The sequence below is a fragment of the Gymnoscopelus microlampas genome, assembly GCF_963454915.1.
Source record: "Gymnoscopelus microlampas genome assembly, chromosome: 13".
NCBI classification, from domain to species: Eukaryota; Metazoa; Chordata; class Actinopteri; order Myctophiformes; family Myctophidae; genus Gymnoscopelus; species Gymnoscopelus microlampas.
Genome location: NC_139950.1, coordinates 7,689,465 through 7,707,150, shown reverse-complemented (window position 1 = coordinate 7,707,150; position 17,686 = coordinate 7,689,465). Strand labels below are relative to the sequence as shown.

Genomic DNA, 17,686 nt, shown 5'->3' with positions numbered 1-17,686 from the left:
CTGGTGAAACAGATGATGGGAGCAGTGTGTGGATACACACAGGTCCCATTTAGTGATGCTCTTTGTGCCACCAGCCTCCACACACACACACACACACACACACACACACACACACACACACACACACACACACACACACACACACACACACACACACACACACACACACAATGCACACAGGCACTATGACTCGCCCTCTCACCTCTCCTTAGATGCCCCCCCTTCCCCCAGTGATTCCTGGGCCAGCAGAGAGCTTGATATCATTAAAGATAAATGAGCTGACTCCAGAACAAACAAACAAACAAACATGAGCATAATTGATCGTCCTTACAAGACACCCTCCCCCTTCCTCGCCCCTTCTCGCTTCCTCATCATCAGACCATCCTGTGTCGTATTGCAAGCTTTGTACTCGTAATATTCTTACATTGTGGTATGTGCTACTTTTACTTAAGTAAAACGAAGCAGAGTACCTCTTCCCCCACTGTTTTTTCCTCTTTTTTTTTTTCGTGATGTTGCATGCAATCTTTTCCGCATGGTGAGTTGATATGCAGTGAGGGGAAAGGAGCATAGAGACTGGGGGGGCTGAGGGGTTTGGAGCCCCAGATCCCTCTCAGCCTGGCCGTTGTGCCATTGAGCGCCTGGGAGGGGTTTGATGGAGAGAGCAAAGGGGGAGCTCGGAATATCTAAGGTGGTCTTCTCTCTCTCTCTTGTGTGCATCTTCTACAGAAGCCATGTTCTTACTAAAGCCTATGAAAGAGCTGCGGGCAAAGAGAAAAGGTACACACTTTTTGTGTTGTGTGTGTGTGCGTGCGTGTGTTTTTAGCCTGCGTTCCGATTCTCTACGGTTGTTGTGGTGGTGTTGTTCTTTGCTTCTGTCCGGTACTGAGCGCGGGGGGGGGGACATTAGTCAAAAATATCTATATTTTGTGAGCTAAAATGTGAGCTTGTCAAAAAAAAGCGTCTCGTTCCGAGCTTACTGATCGGCAATGTTTGGCGAAGAGATTTGGTGTAGACTGGAAAAAAAGCGGTCCAGAGTACAGAGGCAACTCGCGTTCAGTTCACTGAGTCTAGAGGGGTTAAGTGGCGGCGACCAGAAAGCGTACGTCGTCTTCATCCGTCTCCCAAAGCTACGTACGTTATCCGCCCTGTGTCTGTTTGCCGTGCTTCTGTCTTCTGTTGGCATGTTGTTGGCTCATTTCTTCTCCTCGGTTCCTCTCTCTCCTCGCCGCTGTTCTAAATGGGTCATAATTACCATGGTCTGAACTACCTTGCCGTGTGGAACCCGCCCGACCCTGTGACTGTTTTACGCACCTCAAGAGAACGAATTTTAGTTGCGGTGACCAGACGTCCCGGCTTGGATTGGGATTTAAGTGATTGGGGGTCGTTTGGGTTTTTGAAAGTAACGGTCACCCTAGTGTTTTACGCACATCAAGAAAATGCATTTTTGGTGTCAATCCTCAGGCCATGCACTGGTGTTGATCCGTTGTTTTGCCATCTTAGTTGTTATGCTAATGTCTCTGGTTGAGAAGAGCCTCCCCCCGCTTGAGTGGCCAACAACCACAATGCCGATGTATTGAAGGCGTACAACTTACAATACTATTGGTCGGGTTGATAGTCAATCAACCAAAATGTGGATGATTAGCAGAGAGAGAGTCATCCATTATTGTAATACATAGTGCCTCCTCTGGTTGCCATTTTCTTTTCATATTGGCAGATAACGATTGAAACTCGGTTTCCATCTTTGTGTGTTTTTATTCTTCTTTCGTTTCGCTTCCATACAAGATCCTGTGGTCCACCCTAACACCTCCCTCTCTCTGTGTGGTTCTCACAGGCCTTCAGTCGTCCAAGCTGGCTGAGTGGGGCTCCTCCTCTGGCCCTGAGTCCAGTGCCAACAGCCATGGCTCAGCGTCCACACTGCCACGGATGACCTCTCGCTCCAGCCCCAGCGTTGAGCAAGGTAACGTACCACATGCCTGCACTCCTATACAACTGGTGCCAAGGCCTTAGACCTGTGTTCCAGTGTAGTTATTTAGTCACAAGCTCTTGTTAATACTTTTCTTTGGGTCAATATTTATAAAAACCCACAGACGGATTTAACCACTTTAGCTTAAAATGTTTGCGACACGTGGTGAGCTTGTAGCTCTGCTATTTTTGTTACTTTTGTGTGATACTGTAGTATGACGAAGTAGTGCATTAATGTATGAAAGAACATAAAAAGGTTGAAATATGGAGATGCAATGTTTCTGCCCGACAGCAACAAAAATGTCATAACTGATGTGTGTGTATGTGCGTGTGTGTGTGTCTAGATGAGACAGAATCAAAGAGGGACAGAAAGGTGCGTCCGTTTTCCATGTTTGAGCCCACCGAAGTGCCCGCCGCCTCCCTGCGCAAGAATCAGAGCAGCGATGACCTGGTCAGGGACGCCCAGGTGAGAGGGATACAACCCACACATACACTGCCTTAACCCATTCACACCGGGAAAGCATCTGTGTCATTTTATACGTTTAGCTATAAAAAATAGCAGATATACAAGCTCCTAGCGCGTCACTTCGTGCCGCGCTATGAGCTTGTAGATCTGCTATTTTTGAAAAATCTTGACATTTTTTGCGATTTTTTTTTTACTCAAATCTTTGCTTCTGGGGGTCCCTGGAACGAAATATTTTGAGATGGGTCTCTGCGGCCAAATACGTATAATTTCGAGGGTCCTTGACATGAAAACGTTTGAGCACCACTGATATAGCAACGCACGTTTTCCACTCCAGGGCCTCACACGTGTGTGTCTTTCAACTAACGACCATCGCTCTCTCCTCTCTCTTGTCAGCAGTCTGCTGCCAATAAGGCACCCGTCAAGGTGCCGCCGCCTGTCCCCAGCAAACCCAAGGGCCCCGCCGGCGGCCCCTACGGAAAGCCGGCCCTCAACACGGGAACCTTCCCCAAAGCCAAGCCCCAGCAGAGCCAGCAGCACCCGCAGAGTCGCAGCCCGGTGCCCCCGTCTCAGAGCCAGACTCTGCCCCTGCCCTCCAAGCAGGACGCCCCCCCTGCGGCCACGGTGCGGCCCTTCACCCCGGAGCTGCCCTCGTCCAAGCCCCAGACCCTGGCCGCCAGCTCCATCTACTCCATGTACACCCAGCAGGGTGGTCCGGGGAAGCCCTACCACCAGCCCGTCATTCAGGGGGCTCTCAACAGGGCCCAGAGTCGCGGCAATGGATTTGTCAGTGGTAAGAATATTATACGTTCTTAACATATAATGTTTTTTTTTTTCATTTATTTAACCACTTGAACCACCTCTAGGGGGAACATTAGCCGAAAATAGCAGATCAGCTATTTTTGGCAAAGAGGTTTGGTGTAGAGGGAAAAAAGAGCAGACCAAGCACATAACCGAAGGTCAAGTTTACTAAGTATGCAGTGTTTAAGTGGTTAAATGTCAAACAAGTCTACGAAGCCATCTATGAAATCTATGAAAAAGTTTAACCTGCAACACAATTTTATATGTAGTGGGGGTCCCTGCTTCCTCTCTCTCTCAGCTAAGGGGGCATTGGACTGAAAAACCTTGAAGACCCCTGATATAGGGCATACGTTATTCCTAATGTCATTTTGTAACTTTGGGTCCCCGGGGTAGACATCAAATTTGTCCTTTGGGTCTTGAGCTAAAACGGGCACCACTGCTGTTTGGCACCCCGCCCCCCTTACCCTTTAAATCATTAAGACCTGGAACGCATCTGTGTCACTTTAGATGTCTTTGGCTGTTCAAAAATAGCAGATATACAAGCTCATAGCGCGGCACCGAGTGCCGCGCTATGAGCTTGTATATCTGCTATTTTTGAAATATCGCGAAAAATATTTTTTATATTTTTTTCCGAAAAACTGTTAGGATTTAAAAAATGTTTAGAAGCGGCCACCGGTCTTAATGGGTTAAAAGTGTCATCCTGTCAACAGTCGGTCTCCATAACAGAGAGGAGAGTGTAGAGGAGTGCCCATCTGGTCCGTTATCGCTCCATTTGAGTCCATTTAACTGGACACGGTTCAGAGAGCTTTTTTTGTAATTTATTGTCCTTTTTCAATCGATCAGAGAGCTTTTCTGGATGCCATCCTCATTGGGAGTGGCAGTTCCTGGTTCCTCCTGGCAGCGGTGTCCTTGAACAAGTCACTGAACCCTTAACTGCTCCCCAGGCGCTGTTCAGTAGCGGCACGGCACTGCTTTTGCCGTCTAGTGCATTGGTTCTCAATGTGGGGTCCGGAGACCCCCAGGGGTCGTTGAGGGAGTTCCAGGGGCCCCCCAGCTAAATGATGGATAGTGGGGGAACCAAATGGACCCCTTATGGGTCTGTAACTCTGAGAGTGTACAAATGGAAACAAATTAACATTGATTTTACAACACAAATTGGGGTTCCAACTTTACCATAGAAATGCAGACCGGCGCTTCCAGCTCAAAAGGCGTTCTCTGTGGACACGGCCCCTTTGTCCATCACAATTAGCGGTGATGCCTTAAGAGAAAATGCCTGTTAACATGTAGCATGAAGTAAAGTGTGTATGTGCCTTTTTAAATAATTTATATATATTTTCATTATAACTGACATGCTGTTGGGGTCTCTGTGTTTGTGTGTATAGTCTATGGTAAACCGGTGATGTCCAGCGGTCTGCAGCACCCGGACAACCCCTACACGGAGCGCCGCTCCCCGGCCCCAGACAGCGAGGTGGACTACTACGGCGGCGGACCGCCGTCCCAAGGAGGCGGCGGCCAATCGGAGACGACGGCCCCCCAGCAGCCGGAGACGGAGCGCAACCCCCGGCCGCTGAGCCCCACCAAGCTCCTCCCCTTCATCTCCAACCCGTACCGCCACCAGAGCGACGGCGACCTGGAGGCCCTGAGGAAGAAGCTGTACAACGCCCCGCGGCCGCTGAAGAAGCGCAGCTCCATCACGGAGCCCGAGGGGCCCGCCGGCCCCAACATCCAGAAGCTGCTCTACCAGAAGACCACCCTGGCCGCCATGGAGACCGTGGTCTCCTCGCCCAGGTAGTTTTTTTTTTTATTTTACATTATTATTATTTTTTTCATTATTTTTTTTCCCTTATGACTTTTTGTTTTTGCATTTCAGTTTAGGTTTGATTCATTCTTAACCCCTTTAGACCTGGAAAGTATCTCTGTCATTTTACATTTCTTTGGCTATTCAAAAATAGCAGATATACAAGCTCATAGCGTGGCACAGAGTGCCGTGCTATGAGCTTGTAGATCTGCTATTTTTGAAAAATCGTGAAAATGTTTGCAAATATTCGAATTTTTAAAGGGAAAATTTTTGACTCAAATCTCTGCATCTGCGGGTCCCTATCACACAATATTTGTGTTAGGGGGTCCACTAGGGGTGTGCCGATACACTAATTTCACGAAACGATACGATACGATATTTGACTCACAACTTCGATACGATTTCGATACGATACGATACGCACTTTTTTAATTATGAAACTATATGGAGGAGAAAAAAAGAAAATGCAAACAAATAATTCTGTTTTTGCATTATTCAGACATGCAAACTTGTAGCTTTTCAGCTACAATAGCCGTTTTGAATCCAAATAGTATGACACCTGACCCGAAAAAAAACATGTTGTCACTCTTTTCACTTCGGGGACGTTTGCATGCCTGATTATTATGATTGTAAAAAAAAAAAAAAAAAAAAAAAAAAAATTCAAAAACGATATTTTTTTCCCCCAAAACGATACATATCGTCGCGAAAACGTATCGCGATATATCGCGGGACGATATATCGGCACACCCCTAGGGTCCACGGCCAAATACATATCATTTTGGGGGTCCTTGACTTAAAAAAGTTTGAGAACCACTGATATAGAAACATACGTTTTTCAAAAAACTGTTAGGATTTAGAGGACATTTGTAGAATCCCCAGAAGCAAAGATTTGAGTTACACATGTTTGCTTTAAAAATATATACAGTATATATATTCAAAGATTTGCACACATCTAATCTAAATCTAAGAATGACACAGATTCTTTCCTGGTCTAAATGGGTTAAAGTGGGTTTGCTAGTGTAGTTTTTTATTTTGTGAAAGCACTTGGCTTTAGTTTAGTCTTTATTAGTTTTAGTTGACCAGTGAAATATTGACCAAGACTAAAACTACGGTCATTTTCCTCTATGATTGCAGTTACTTTTGGTTAGGTTTGTAAAGAAAAGTTACAGTTACAGATAGTTTTACATTTTTTATTTCAGTTAACTCAAATCATTTGCCAATTGTAGTTTATTATTTTGTTAATATTAATGAACTATTATCAACTCGCTCCACACCCGCAGCACGCCCACTTATCCCGGCGAAGCGGAGAAAGCGGCGCAGGGATCGATGGCACCGCCTGGCGTCCCTCTGAGCGGTGGTGCAGAGAACGGCCAGCAGGAGGCAGCAGCACAGAGTCTGGAGGGAGGACAGGGTCCACCTCACAGCCCCGCTTATAATCAAGGTTATTATAGTGTTGAATTTCCAATAGGCTCTATGCACAGCAGCCATATTGGGAATGAATTAGGCCCCTTCCTTACTTCCTTTACAGGTGATACCAATGATACTAATTAAGGCTCTGTTCCATTTAGTGTGGCATAGTGGTTGTCTTATTTTCAAGGACCCCATATAACTCTGAGAGTGTACAAATGGAACCAAATGGACCCGTAATGGTCCATTTGGTTCCATTTGTACACTCTCAGAGTTACACACCCACCATAAGGGGCCATTTGGGAACCAAAATGGAGTGTTTCTAGTGAGCCAACATGCACGATATCAGCACCCTGACCAGAATGGAACAGAGCCTTCATTAGTATCATTGGTAACACCTGTGAAGGAAGTAAGAAGAGGCCCAATTTCTTTCCAATATGGCTGCTGTGCATAGAGCCTATTCATTTGGTATTGTTTTGACTTTATGTTGTCAATTTCAGTTTAGTTTTCATCCGTTTTTAGCCTGGGTTTGCAAAAAAATTAAAATGAAAGGCTTAGTATTAGTTTTTTATTAGTTTTAGACTAAAGCTCTATGTCCTCCCGATGGGCACTCCTTAATGGCAGGTGAGTCAGTAGGATACAACAGCCGCCAGGGCCAGTGGCAACACACAAAAAATGTGTGTGGGGAGGAATTCATTGGCATAACTAAATTGGGGAGAAAAGGGGGTAAAAAAAGCCAAAACAAAAACCGATGCTCATTACAAAATGCAAAAATGTCCGTCTACTCACTCTGTGTCTCAGAGGGCTGTGGACAGTTCAGAAACATGCCTACCAGGCAGTGACATCATCAGTGGAAACTGCAGCCTTTCTCTTCCTGGAAAGTTAGCATGCTATTAGAAAAGCCATTGTTCTTGCAACAACATAAAAACAAACAAAACAAAAAATTGCATAAAATAAAAAAAGGTTTGAAATCTTGCTTGAAATGACATAAAACTGCCTTCCGATGATGTCATTTGCAGGCAGGTTTCTGAGCTGTCCACAGCCCTCCTCTGAGACACAAGAGCGAGTAGACAAAAATGGTTCCATTATTATAATGAGCATAAGTGAAGACCAATTATATGAAGATAGGTTGTAAATGTGTGAAGTAGTCCTTTAACTAAACTGTTTGGTCAGTTCTATTTTTTTGTTATCTCGTTCAGTTACTCTAATGACCCTGGTCCTAATAATACTGTCCCTGTCCGCAGCCCAAAGCGAACACCACCCCGGCCCGGCGGCTTCCTCCTCCTCAGTCGCCACGGCGGACAGCGAGGACATTATTCCGCCGCCTCCGCCCTCCCATCCGGCGCCCCGGCCCGACGACGCACTGTTCCCACCGCCGCCCCCCTCCATAGGAGGAGGCCTGGAGGAGGTGGCACCCACTCCTCCCAGCCTGCCTCCTCCCCCGCCACCCCCTGCTCCTCCGGAGGGCTTCCTGGAGGAGTTCCCCCCCTACCCGCCGCCCCCCTACCCCAGCGGAGCCGAGCAGGAGGGCATGCTGGGAGACGACACCTTCAACATGAAGGCACCGGAGGTCACCGGACAGGTCACCACACTGCCACCGGTACGAACTGTAATTGATGCGTGACAGTTAATTGATTATTTAAAAAATCACACCCTGTGTGAAGGTAGCGGCGCCTTTGATACATTTTGTCATCGATATGTGTTTATAATGTGTTAGCCATGTGTCACGTGAAGCTTGACCAATCACTTTGTTGACGGGTCTGACCAATCAGAGCGTTGACGGGTCTGACCACTCAGAGCGTTGACGGGTCTGACCAATCAGAGCGTTGACGGGTCTGACCAATCAGAGCATTGACGGGTCTGACCAATCAGAGCGTTGACGGGTCTGACCAATCAGAGCGTTGACGGGTCTGACCAATCAGAACGTTGACGGACCTGACCAATCAGAACGTTGACGGACCTGACCAATCAGAACCTTGGCGAGCCTGACCAATCAGAACGTTGACGCAAAAGCCAGGTATAGAGGGCTAATATCCGCTCTATACCTAAAGGTATAGAGCGGCTAGCGCCGCTAAAAAGGAAATCAATAATTGGGATGATATCATTATAGGTGAAAAGTTAGAAAACAAATTTAAAATAAAATAAAGAAAAAAAATAAGTTAAAAATTGCCAATGTACAAGCTCACATCTCAGCTTGTAGGTCTGCTTTCTGTTTTTCTATGTTGCCACTCACACACGCGCGCACACACACACACACACACACACACACACACACACACACACACACACACACACACACACACACACACACACACACACACACACACACACACACACACACACACACACACACACACACACACACACACTCTGGTCAACAAGGTCATGGGTCATTCTGCTAGTCCGGACTCCAGACTGTACATTGCTGATTGCTAACAAGCTGTTCTCAAAAATATCTTACATAATTGACTAAATCCCCACCAAGTGCATCCATTGTTTGAGAAGAAAGTGGTCTCTGTTCCGTCTCCCCTAATCGGCTGCAGGCTCTGTATTTCTAGCACCACTCCGCCTTGCCGCAGTTTATTTAGACACGTTGTGCTGTGCTGAAAATAACCAGCAGTCTACACACTGTGTGTTTTGGCTTCTATTCATTCTTCATAAGACGGATTAACCGTGAGGTGGCAGGTCTTACCCTAAAAGTGTCAACCAACCAGCGATCAGTGCTCTGACCAGAGGAGAAAAAAGCAGTCAGATTTGTTTTACTGAAGTAAAAGTAGCAATGCCTCCAATGTAAAAAATACTCTGTTACAAGTACAAGTCATTTATTCAAAATTGTACTTGTGCAAAATATAACTACAGTACCAAAAGTAATAGTACTCGTTTTGTATGTATCTTTTGTAATAATAATCTATATCTACAAAGCTACTTGTAATTGAAGTTTTCAAATAATTGCAGTGGCGTAAAAGTCTAATATTTGCCTCAGAGACTTGAGTATATTTACTTATAGTTACTAATAACTTTCCACCTCTGGTTATGACCATTTCTCTCTCCTTTCTCGCCCTGGGTTCTGCCTTGTGCCCCCTAACCCCAGACAGGATTTATTTGAACAACAATAACAGATTGCATAATGATATTTCAGTGAAATGGGTATGTTTGGTAGCACCCGTCGTTGCTCAATTGGATTAGTGGTGAAGTAAGAGCTTCTGAAACGAGTACCTCCTCTTTTCTGCCGTGAACACAGAAGCAGGCGGACATAATCTGGACAGGAACACATAGCCTGTGTAGATTTAGTCACTGCTTTCTTACTTTTTTGTGTTGATGCTTGGATTCTTGATGCCTCTGTGTGCCTCACCGGTATGATTGTGTCTTCAGGGCAAGAGGACTAACTTGCGTAAGAACGGCTCGGAGCGCATCAGCCACAGCATGAGGGTGAAGTTCAACCCGCTGGCTCTGCTTCTGGACTCTTCTCTGGAGGGAGAGTTTGACCTGGTCCAGAGGATCATCTACGAGGTGAGGAAGCACCGTCACTTGTACAGCCTGTGTTTGGTACTATTTGAATTATACTACTCTTCTGGCAACCTTGATTCCATCAAGCCAGTTGTCGCTGGCTTAAACTTGAGTTATATGCACAACGTTGCCTCGCACCGAAAATGGTAAATATACAAGCTTGTGAGCTTATAGATCAGCTATTTTCAGTGCAAGATACAGGTGTGGAACTGAGGGCAACTCAGGTGATAGTCTTTTATGTAGACCTTATTAATTATTAAAGCTTCACTGTTTCAGCTGATGGCTGCTCCGGTGGTCATATTGAAGCGCTCTGGGAAGGGGGGGGGGCACTTAGGTATTTAGTGTCTTGCTCAGGGACACATAGCTGGGGCCGGGGACACTGGAATCTTCTGTTTCCCAGGCAGTCTCTATACCCATTCAGCTATGGGTAGAGAGGCAGCCAAAGCTTAATGCATATGGCATTGCACAGCGGAAAAAAAAAAAAAAAATCTGAGTTGTCGGCAAACAACACCGTTGTACTACGAAGGATAAATATGGCTTTAGCTGGCAGATGTGCCGTAGTGCTGTGGAGCTGAGATCACGCCCCAGTGCCTGTATATTTGGTACTAACAAGTCAATGCGGCGCCCCCAGGTTGACGATCCGAGCCAGCCCAACGATGAGGGCATCACCGCCCTGCACAACGCTGTGTGTGCCGGACACACGGAGATCGTCAAGTTCCTGGTGCAGTTTGGAGTCAACGTCAACGCCGCAGACAGCGACGGCTGGTAAGTGGCCGCCGTTACGCTCTTAATAACGAAAAAAACACATGAGCGCTAATGCAATTTATATTAGTTGTGTCGTGGCAGGTGCCTTTTCATGTCAATATATACTTGTGATCTCACTCCATCCATGCCATTTCCTTCATCTCTCTTTCTTTCTTTGTTTCTCTCTGTTTGTCTGGCACACATAGATCCTAGTAACAGGGTGGGGTGTCCATTTTGTGGACAGGATTAACAATGTTTCACTTGTTTGTCGAGTGTCCCAGGCTAGGCAAAGTTTTAGACTTTGCAGAGGGTGTAGTTCAGCAACTATAGGAGATACGTTTTCTCTTGAGAATAACATTTTTGATCCAAAGTACAGGTCTCAATCAGTAAGAGAAGACCTATTGTAATTGCTCCTCAAACCTTTTCATGTCAAGGACCCCCAAAATGATATGTATTTGGGCTGCGGACCCCTATATCAAAATATTTAGTTCCTTGTAGATCTGCTATTTTTGAATAGCCAAACTATAAATTAGGGTTAAAGTGGTTAAAATGATTGTGACACCATATTAACTGATTTAGCTGGGGACCCCCTGGTACCCCTCCAAGGTTCCCTTGGGGTCCCCGGATCACACTTGGCCACCTGGAAGACCAGGAGGAATCCGGTTCAGGGGCTGGGGTCGACTGATCCACTGTTAATGGCAATAGGAGTACTGTAGATAGTGATCATGGTACCCTGCAGGTTTATTTTTGTTTAGTTATGCCTTGTTAAAAAAAGAAAAAGAAAATCCAATGGATTGATTGTCTTTGCTGGTCTAATCATATTGGTTTAGGTAGTCCTATGGTATTCCTTTGATTATCCTACCTTTCTTTTTGTAAATCCTGTCCTGTGTGAAATGATGGCAGAAAATGGCGTTTTAAATTCAAACTCTCTGTGTGCGTGTCTCTCTCTCTCTCTCTCAGGACACCGCTGCACTGTGCGGCCTCCTGTAACAACGTGCAGGTGTGTAAGTTCCTGGTGGAGTCTGGAGCGGCGGTGTTTGCTATGACCTACAGCGACATGCAGACTGCTGCTGATAAGTGTGAGGAGATGGAGGAGGGATACACCCAGTGCTCCCAGTTCCTCTACGGTAAGACTGTGTGTGTGTGTGTGTGTGTGTGTGTGTGTGTGTGTGTGTGTGTGTGTGGTTGTGTTGTGTTGTATTTGTGTAGGTCAGATGTCCCCACAAGTATAGTAGGATTTGAGAAATGGACATTATGAGTACTTTTCTCCTGGTCCTCACAACCATAATAAATGGTTGATTTATGGTAAAAAATAAATATATATGTTTAGAGATGGGCTTGAAAGGATATGAGAGCAATGGATCGCAGTTTTAAGCCCCTATTTACAACGCTGTTGTAAAAAATAGCAGCTCTACAAGCTCACAGTGCAAGTAGATTTGTAGATCCACAATTTGTGCTATATTTCAAAAAAAGCATTATTTTATTTTACACTTTGGCTATTCAAAAATAGCAGATATTCAAGCTCGTAGCGCGGCACCGAGTGCTGCGCTACGAGCTTGTAGATCTGCTATTTTTGTGCAAATCTTTGAATATATATATTCTTTTAAAGCAAACATTAACTCAAATCTTTACTTCTGGGGATCCCTGGAACAAAATATTTTGAGATGGGGAGTCCGCGGCCACATGCATATCATGTTGGGGTTTCGATATCAGTGGTTTGAGAACCACTGATATAGAAACATACGTTTTTCAGAAAACCGTTAGGATTTAGCAGACATTTTGCAGAATCGGAACCTCAGGCCTCAATGGGTTAAAAAGAATAATAAAAAAATATGCTTTTGGAAAATATTGACCTACAATGATGACCCAAAATAGCACCATGTTGCCAGTGGTTAACCCCCCTCTCTCTCCTCTCCTCAGGTGTTCAGGAGAAGATGGGCATCATGAACCGGGGCGTGGTGTACGGCCTGTGGGAGTACACCGGAGAGAACCCAGACGAGCTGTGCTTCCACGAGGGAGACTGCATGGCCATCGTACGCAGGGAGGACGAGGACGAGGTGGAGTGGTGGTGGGCGCGCATGGGGGCCGACACCGAGGGCTACATCCCCCGCAACCTGCTAGGGGTGAGTCACTGAAAATAATTGCCAATAGTAGATCGATGGGCTATTTTCACAGGGCTTAATTGGTTAATTCATAATGTATATTTGTACGTTTGTGTGGTTAAAGGTAGGGTAAGTGACATTCCTTTGCTAAAATAAGTGTTAAATTACTGTATATTCTGATAGTAACCATTGCTATAGAGTGTTTTAGAGATGGGTGAGATGGTTTTTTTTGTCACCCGAATCCGCGTTAACAAATTCATTATCCATCCGTCATCCACCCGAGGTAATTATATCGTCCTATTTATAGATCCGCACCAACCGCACCAAATAATTGTTATTTTCCTGATGTTAGTTTTCTTATAAACAATGTCACTCACCACTGTTGCGATGCAGTGACTGTATACAATCCACAACCATGGTAACAACAAGCGCACGTCTTCATTGAGTTACTTTCGCTTTCAACCACTTTGTTGCCATGTCGGCTTTTTATAAGCTTTTTAAAAGCGACTTTTGGGCTTGTTTGGCACATAGACTGTAATGGTTTGGCACTTGTTTTGGGCTTGTTTTCATAGACCTGGCTGCTTATTTCTCTCGCAACCTACCTGGCAACACCGTACTCACACCGGCTGGCTGCAAAGCAACATGTAGTGAGCGGCTATTTTGTGCCTGGTGTAAAATGACGTAATATTAAAATACTACAAACGCAGTTAACGCACGCACACACGGTGAAATGTAGTGCTTTTCAAAAGCTATTATAGGCCTATAGATTTATATCATTAATTTAATTCCCGCATTATTTCACCCGCGGTTTATCCAATATTAATTAATAATTATATTTGATTGACCCAAATCCACCCAAACTGCGGTTAACTGCGGCAACCGCGGCTAAAACCGCGATCCGCGCATCTCTAGAGTGTTTGTTCAGTAACTGGGGTCTCCCTGTTTCTCCAGCTCTTTAAGAAACATAAAATGCATTTTTAGGTTGGGATACAATTTTATCCAATGAGGAACTCATACAGGATAAACAAGTGAAATTGGAAGTGATGACACAAAGACATGAGCAGACAAAATTGGCACTGGAACAATATATAATTGAAGCGAAAAAATGGGTACTCTCCTCTGATTGGTTGAAAGTGTTCAACCCATCTGAAAATGTATTTTCTGGTTATTAAAGAGCTGGAGAGACAGGGAGAGCCCTGTTAAAAAAAAACCTTTCATTTATAATGTATTTGTGTACGTTTGGGTCCTGGGGAGACACCAAATGTATCTTTTGGGCCTTGAGCTGCAAAGTCTTGGAACCCCTGATTTAACGTTACCCCCCTTTGTGTCATCTCCAACAGCTCTACCCCAGAATAAAGCCCCGACAGAGAAGCCTGGCTTAGAGGAGCACATGTCCCACTGTGTGAGAGAGAGAGACAGACAGACAGACAGACAGACTGAGAGGACACAAGCACTCAGTGGACGTCTTCAGCTGGGTGGACAGGAGACCAAGCAATCAAAATGAAGAATGTGGAATAAGACCAAACCATATGAAGGATCTTAAAATGAACTATGAACTATTATGAACACCACACTAATAGCTGGGCCCGGAAACCGCAGAACTTTTCTGGTCCAACTGGCACTTTTTTTTATAATGTCTCCACAGACAGGATTTCCACATCTATTTTTCCAGACCACTCCTCAATGTACTGTACACTAATGGCATTATACTGTACTTCTCCCTTTCAGTTTTTTTTTTACTTGTTTCATAATCAGATTTAAGCATCTGGGGCCGTTTATAATGCGCCCCCCGAGCCATATGTTGGGATGTCAAATGGAATAGGGTTGCAATATTCTATCGATTACTTTTTCGATTAATCGGATAATCGAGAAGGGGTTAGAATTTGACGTCTTTCATTTTATTTTTTTATAATCAACTAAATCAATGAGTCTGACTGATTAACCACTTTAGCCCTATTTTATATCTCGTTCTACAATGGTGTTAAGCAAAGACAGCCAAAATAACCGATCTACAAGCTCATTAAACGTTCACATTTTGTGAACTCGTAGATGGCTATTTTCACTATTTTTGAATCAATTAGTGTCATTAACTGTTGCACCCCTAAAATGGAGCAAGCAGTATTTTACAGTAGAAATGTGAATTATTATTTTTCTGTGCACTCTTTTTTTTTTTTTTTACTGGTTTTCCATAGGTTCACCACACAGTGCATGAGATGAATGAGAGGAGGATGATGATGATGAACTTGATTGTTACAGCGTGCTTTTTGAAAATGTCCCCCTTTCTGACAATCCCTTGAGGCTTGGTACTTTTGCTTTGGTGCTTTACTTGGCAACCATGCCTCAGTTTAACATACATAATAGCTGCATCAACAGGTGTACAGCTCTTCAAACTGAGATTCTTTCCTCAAACCACCATTCCGGCTTCTAAAATAGAATGTGTGCAATGATCCACCATGATGTGGTTGATGATTGATTTGCTAAAAGAGCTACTGTTATACTTTTGACTATTCTGTGGTCGATGACACCCAAGAAGCCAGCCTCCCTCGTCTTCCCCACGCTGGCAATGTGGCCGAGATACCCACAGAAATACTGATGCTAGCAATATACTGCAGCAGGTTGTGTATTGGTGTGAAGAAAGAGTTTGGAAAACATAGGTATGAGACCAAGGAGATGATATGTGGTGTTGTTGTTTTACAGATTACAGATTGTTTTAGAGGGGTGCGATAAGAGGGACACTCTTGAAGGAGCACCCATGTTCAACCCCATCTTCATATAATTAGTCCTCACTAATGATTATCTTTAAAAGATGGCCCCATTTCCGTCTACTCACTCTTACTGTGTCTCATTGGTGGTTGCTGTGGACAGTTCAGAAGCCTGCCTACCAGTGACAGTACATCATCAATGGGGGATTTCCAAGCTAATAGAAACCTACAGCCTTTCCTCTTCCTGGAGGCATTGTTCTCGCATCACTTTTTTCCCCCTCTTTTCTTTTTGTTAAGAAAGTTTGAAATCTTGTTTGAAATGACAGATGATGTCATCATCGGTAAGCACGCTTTCCAACCATACACGTTCCACCGCCCGCTGAGACAGTTTGTAGACGGAAATGACAGGTGATGTTGAAAAAAGGCTAAATGTTCCTTTAATCCAGTGGTTCTCAAAGTGGGGTCCAGGGACCCCCCAGGGGTCCTTGAGCGGGTTCCAGGGGGTCCCCAGCCAAATGTCTGATAGTTACGAACCAAATGGACCCTTATGTTTCTGTAACTCTGAGAACGTACAAATGGAACCAGTCCATTCATACTTCAGTGTAGTTTGGGTGTCCCAGAGATCAAAATGGTATCAAATGGGAGTCTGTGGCCTAATCCATATCAAACAGGGGGTCCTTGAAAATAAAATGGTTGAGAATTACTGCTATAGTTGTAAAAGTCTTATCAAATGGGGGGTCCGCGGCTGCGGGCTAATATGTGTCAATTTGGGGGTCCTAAACGTGAAAAAGTTTGAGAACCACGGCTTTGATCCATATACCCTCTTCAATATTTAGTTTTTTGTAATGGGTGAACGATGCCGTTCTCTCTCTAATGAGTGCAGGTAATGATGTTTTTTAAGACTCATGTTTCACTAAACCAGTCTGCCATCAGTTGACGCATTCTAAATTCCAGACACCGGCTCAACGCATCATGGCTGTCAACGCAGATATATTTATTTTTGCTACCTATCGTTATATTTTCTTGTCCTCTTGTCAATACTGTAACCACACGTAGTATTTCCCACATTTACAATAAAAATACTTTGTACTAAGTATTTGTGTGATTATAATACTTGTTATTGGCCATTTGGTGTCATTTCTCTAGTGTGTTATCTTACTAGGAGACTGTCTGGAGGTACGTATAAAATATATTTTACCACACTGCTCTCTTGCTAAGGATTATACTTCATGATTCTTCCTCAATACACCAAGAAAGGACATAAATGCTTACTTGTTTTAGCCTGTGTGTGTGTCCACAGCTGGCAGTAACAACACTGACTATTGGACTACTAGCAGGTGACACCGACTTTTATACAGTACTTTACCACTGAATGGAATCATGATCTCATCTTAGTCCCTGGGTATGGATGTGATCCTGCTATAAGGAATTCATTTAGGCATCATAATAGTAATAAAATGGTCCCCACTCATTTGGCCCATCCGGTCCCATCCGGCACTGTATTGCTCAGGGACACTTCGACACATAGACAGCGGTCCGGGGACCTACTGTTTCATAGGCGGCCTCTCTGCCCCTTTATTATATCTCTATGCTCTCTGACTGGGACTAAACTTGGAGAAAATGGAAATAACACATGTTACTGTACAATACATTGATGTGATGAATTTGGGACACCTTTTTGGTATTGTATGGTAAGACTTGCATCATCACAAAGTGGTTTATACTAATGATGCTTTGACAAATTGTTTAGGTATTCTATCTCTGTTGAGGGTTAGCAGCAGCAACAACAACACAAAACATGTGTTCTACAATATGTCAAAAGAAACTATAGTGTGAGAATTGTAATGCTCTTTGTGTCCAGTAGGTGTCAGAGAGACACCGTTTCATTGAATGGGCCAGGTTCATAGGCTGCTACATGAGTAACCTCGCCTCACCAGTCTTTCACTACATGAGTACACTCTGCTCTGCCTCTGTTAAATGTGCGAGGTTATTTCTCATGATTTACCAAATCTGTTTATGTGAATAAACAGCAGTTTAATCAAAGCAGTGTAACTGTAGACGACAACGTTCAGCTGATGGATTTATATCGGAGGAAGACAGTGTTGCAGTTTAGTTAGTTGGGGAAAGAAGTGCTTCCCAAACTTGTTAGCTCGAGACCAGAAAGAGGAATTTATTTAGTGTCTCCCGGGGATCCAAATAC

General features: G+C 44.4%; 1 protein-coding gene across 5 annotated transcripts in view; it reads left to right on the top strand.

Annotated features, from left to right (window-relative positions):
* The window catches only part of LOC311058937 (apoptosis-stimulating of p53 protein 2-like), a 61,721-nt gene extending 45,141 nt beyond the window's left edge, over nucleotides 1-16,580 (top strand). For 3 of the 5 annotated variants that reach the window (XM_084076492.1, XM_084076493.1, XM_084076490.1), the window contains 11 exons: nucleotides 1,832-1,957; nucleotides 2,307-2,428; nucleotides 2,822-3,218; nucleotides 4,609-5,014; nucleotides 6,305-6,465; nucleotides 7,676-8,031; nucleotides 9,804-9,941; nucleotides 10,570-10,703; nucleotides 11,643-11,809; nucleotides 12,603-12,805; nucleotides 14,125-16,580. In XM_084076492.1, coding sequence (XP_083932618.1) covers nucleotides 1,832-1,957; nucleotides 2,307-2,428; nucleotides 2,822-3,218; nucleotides 4,609-5,014; nucleotides 6,305-6,465; nucleotides 7,676-8,031; nucleotides 9,804-9,941; nucleotides 10,570-10,703; nucleotides 11,643-11,809; nucleotides 12,603-12,805; nucleotides 14,125-14,166 — 2,252 coding nt within the window. In that variant the 3' untranslated portion in view covers nucleotides 14,167-16,580. The remainder of the gene's footprint in view (nucleotides 1-1,831; nucleotides 1,958-2,306; nucleotides 2,429-2,821; nucleotides 3,219-4,608; nucleotides 5,015-6,304; nucleotides 6,466-7,675; nucleotides 8,032-9,803; nucleotides 9,942-10,569; nucleotides 10,704-11,642; nucleotides 11,810-12,602; nucleotides 12,806-14,124) is intronic. The other 2 variants (XM_084076491.1, XM_084076494.1) reach the window with 1 other exon arrangement.
* The last annotated feature ends 1,106 nt before the right edge of the window (nucleotides 16,581-17,686 follow it).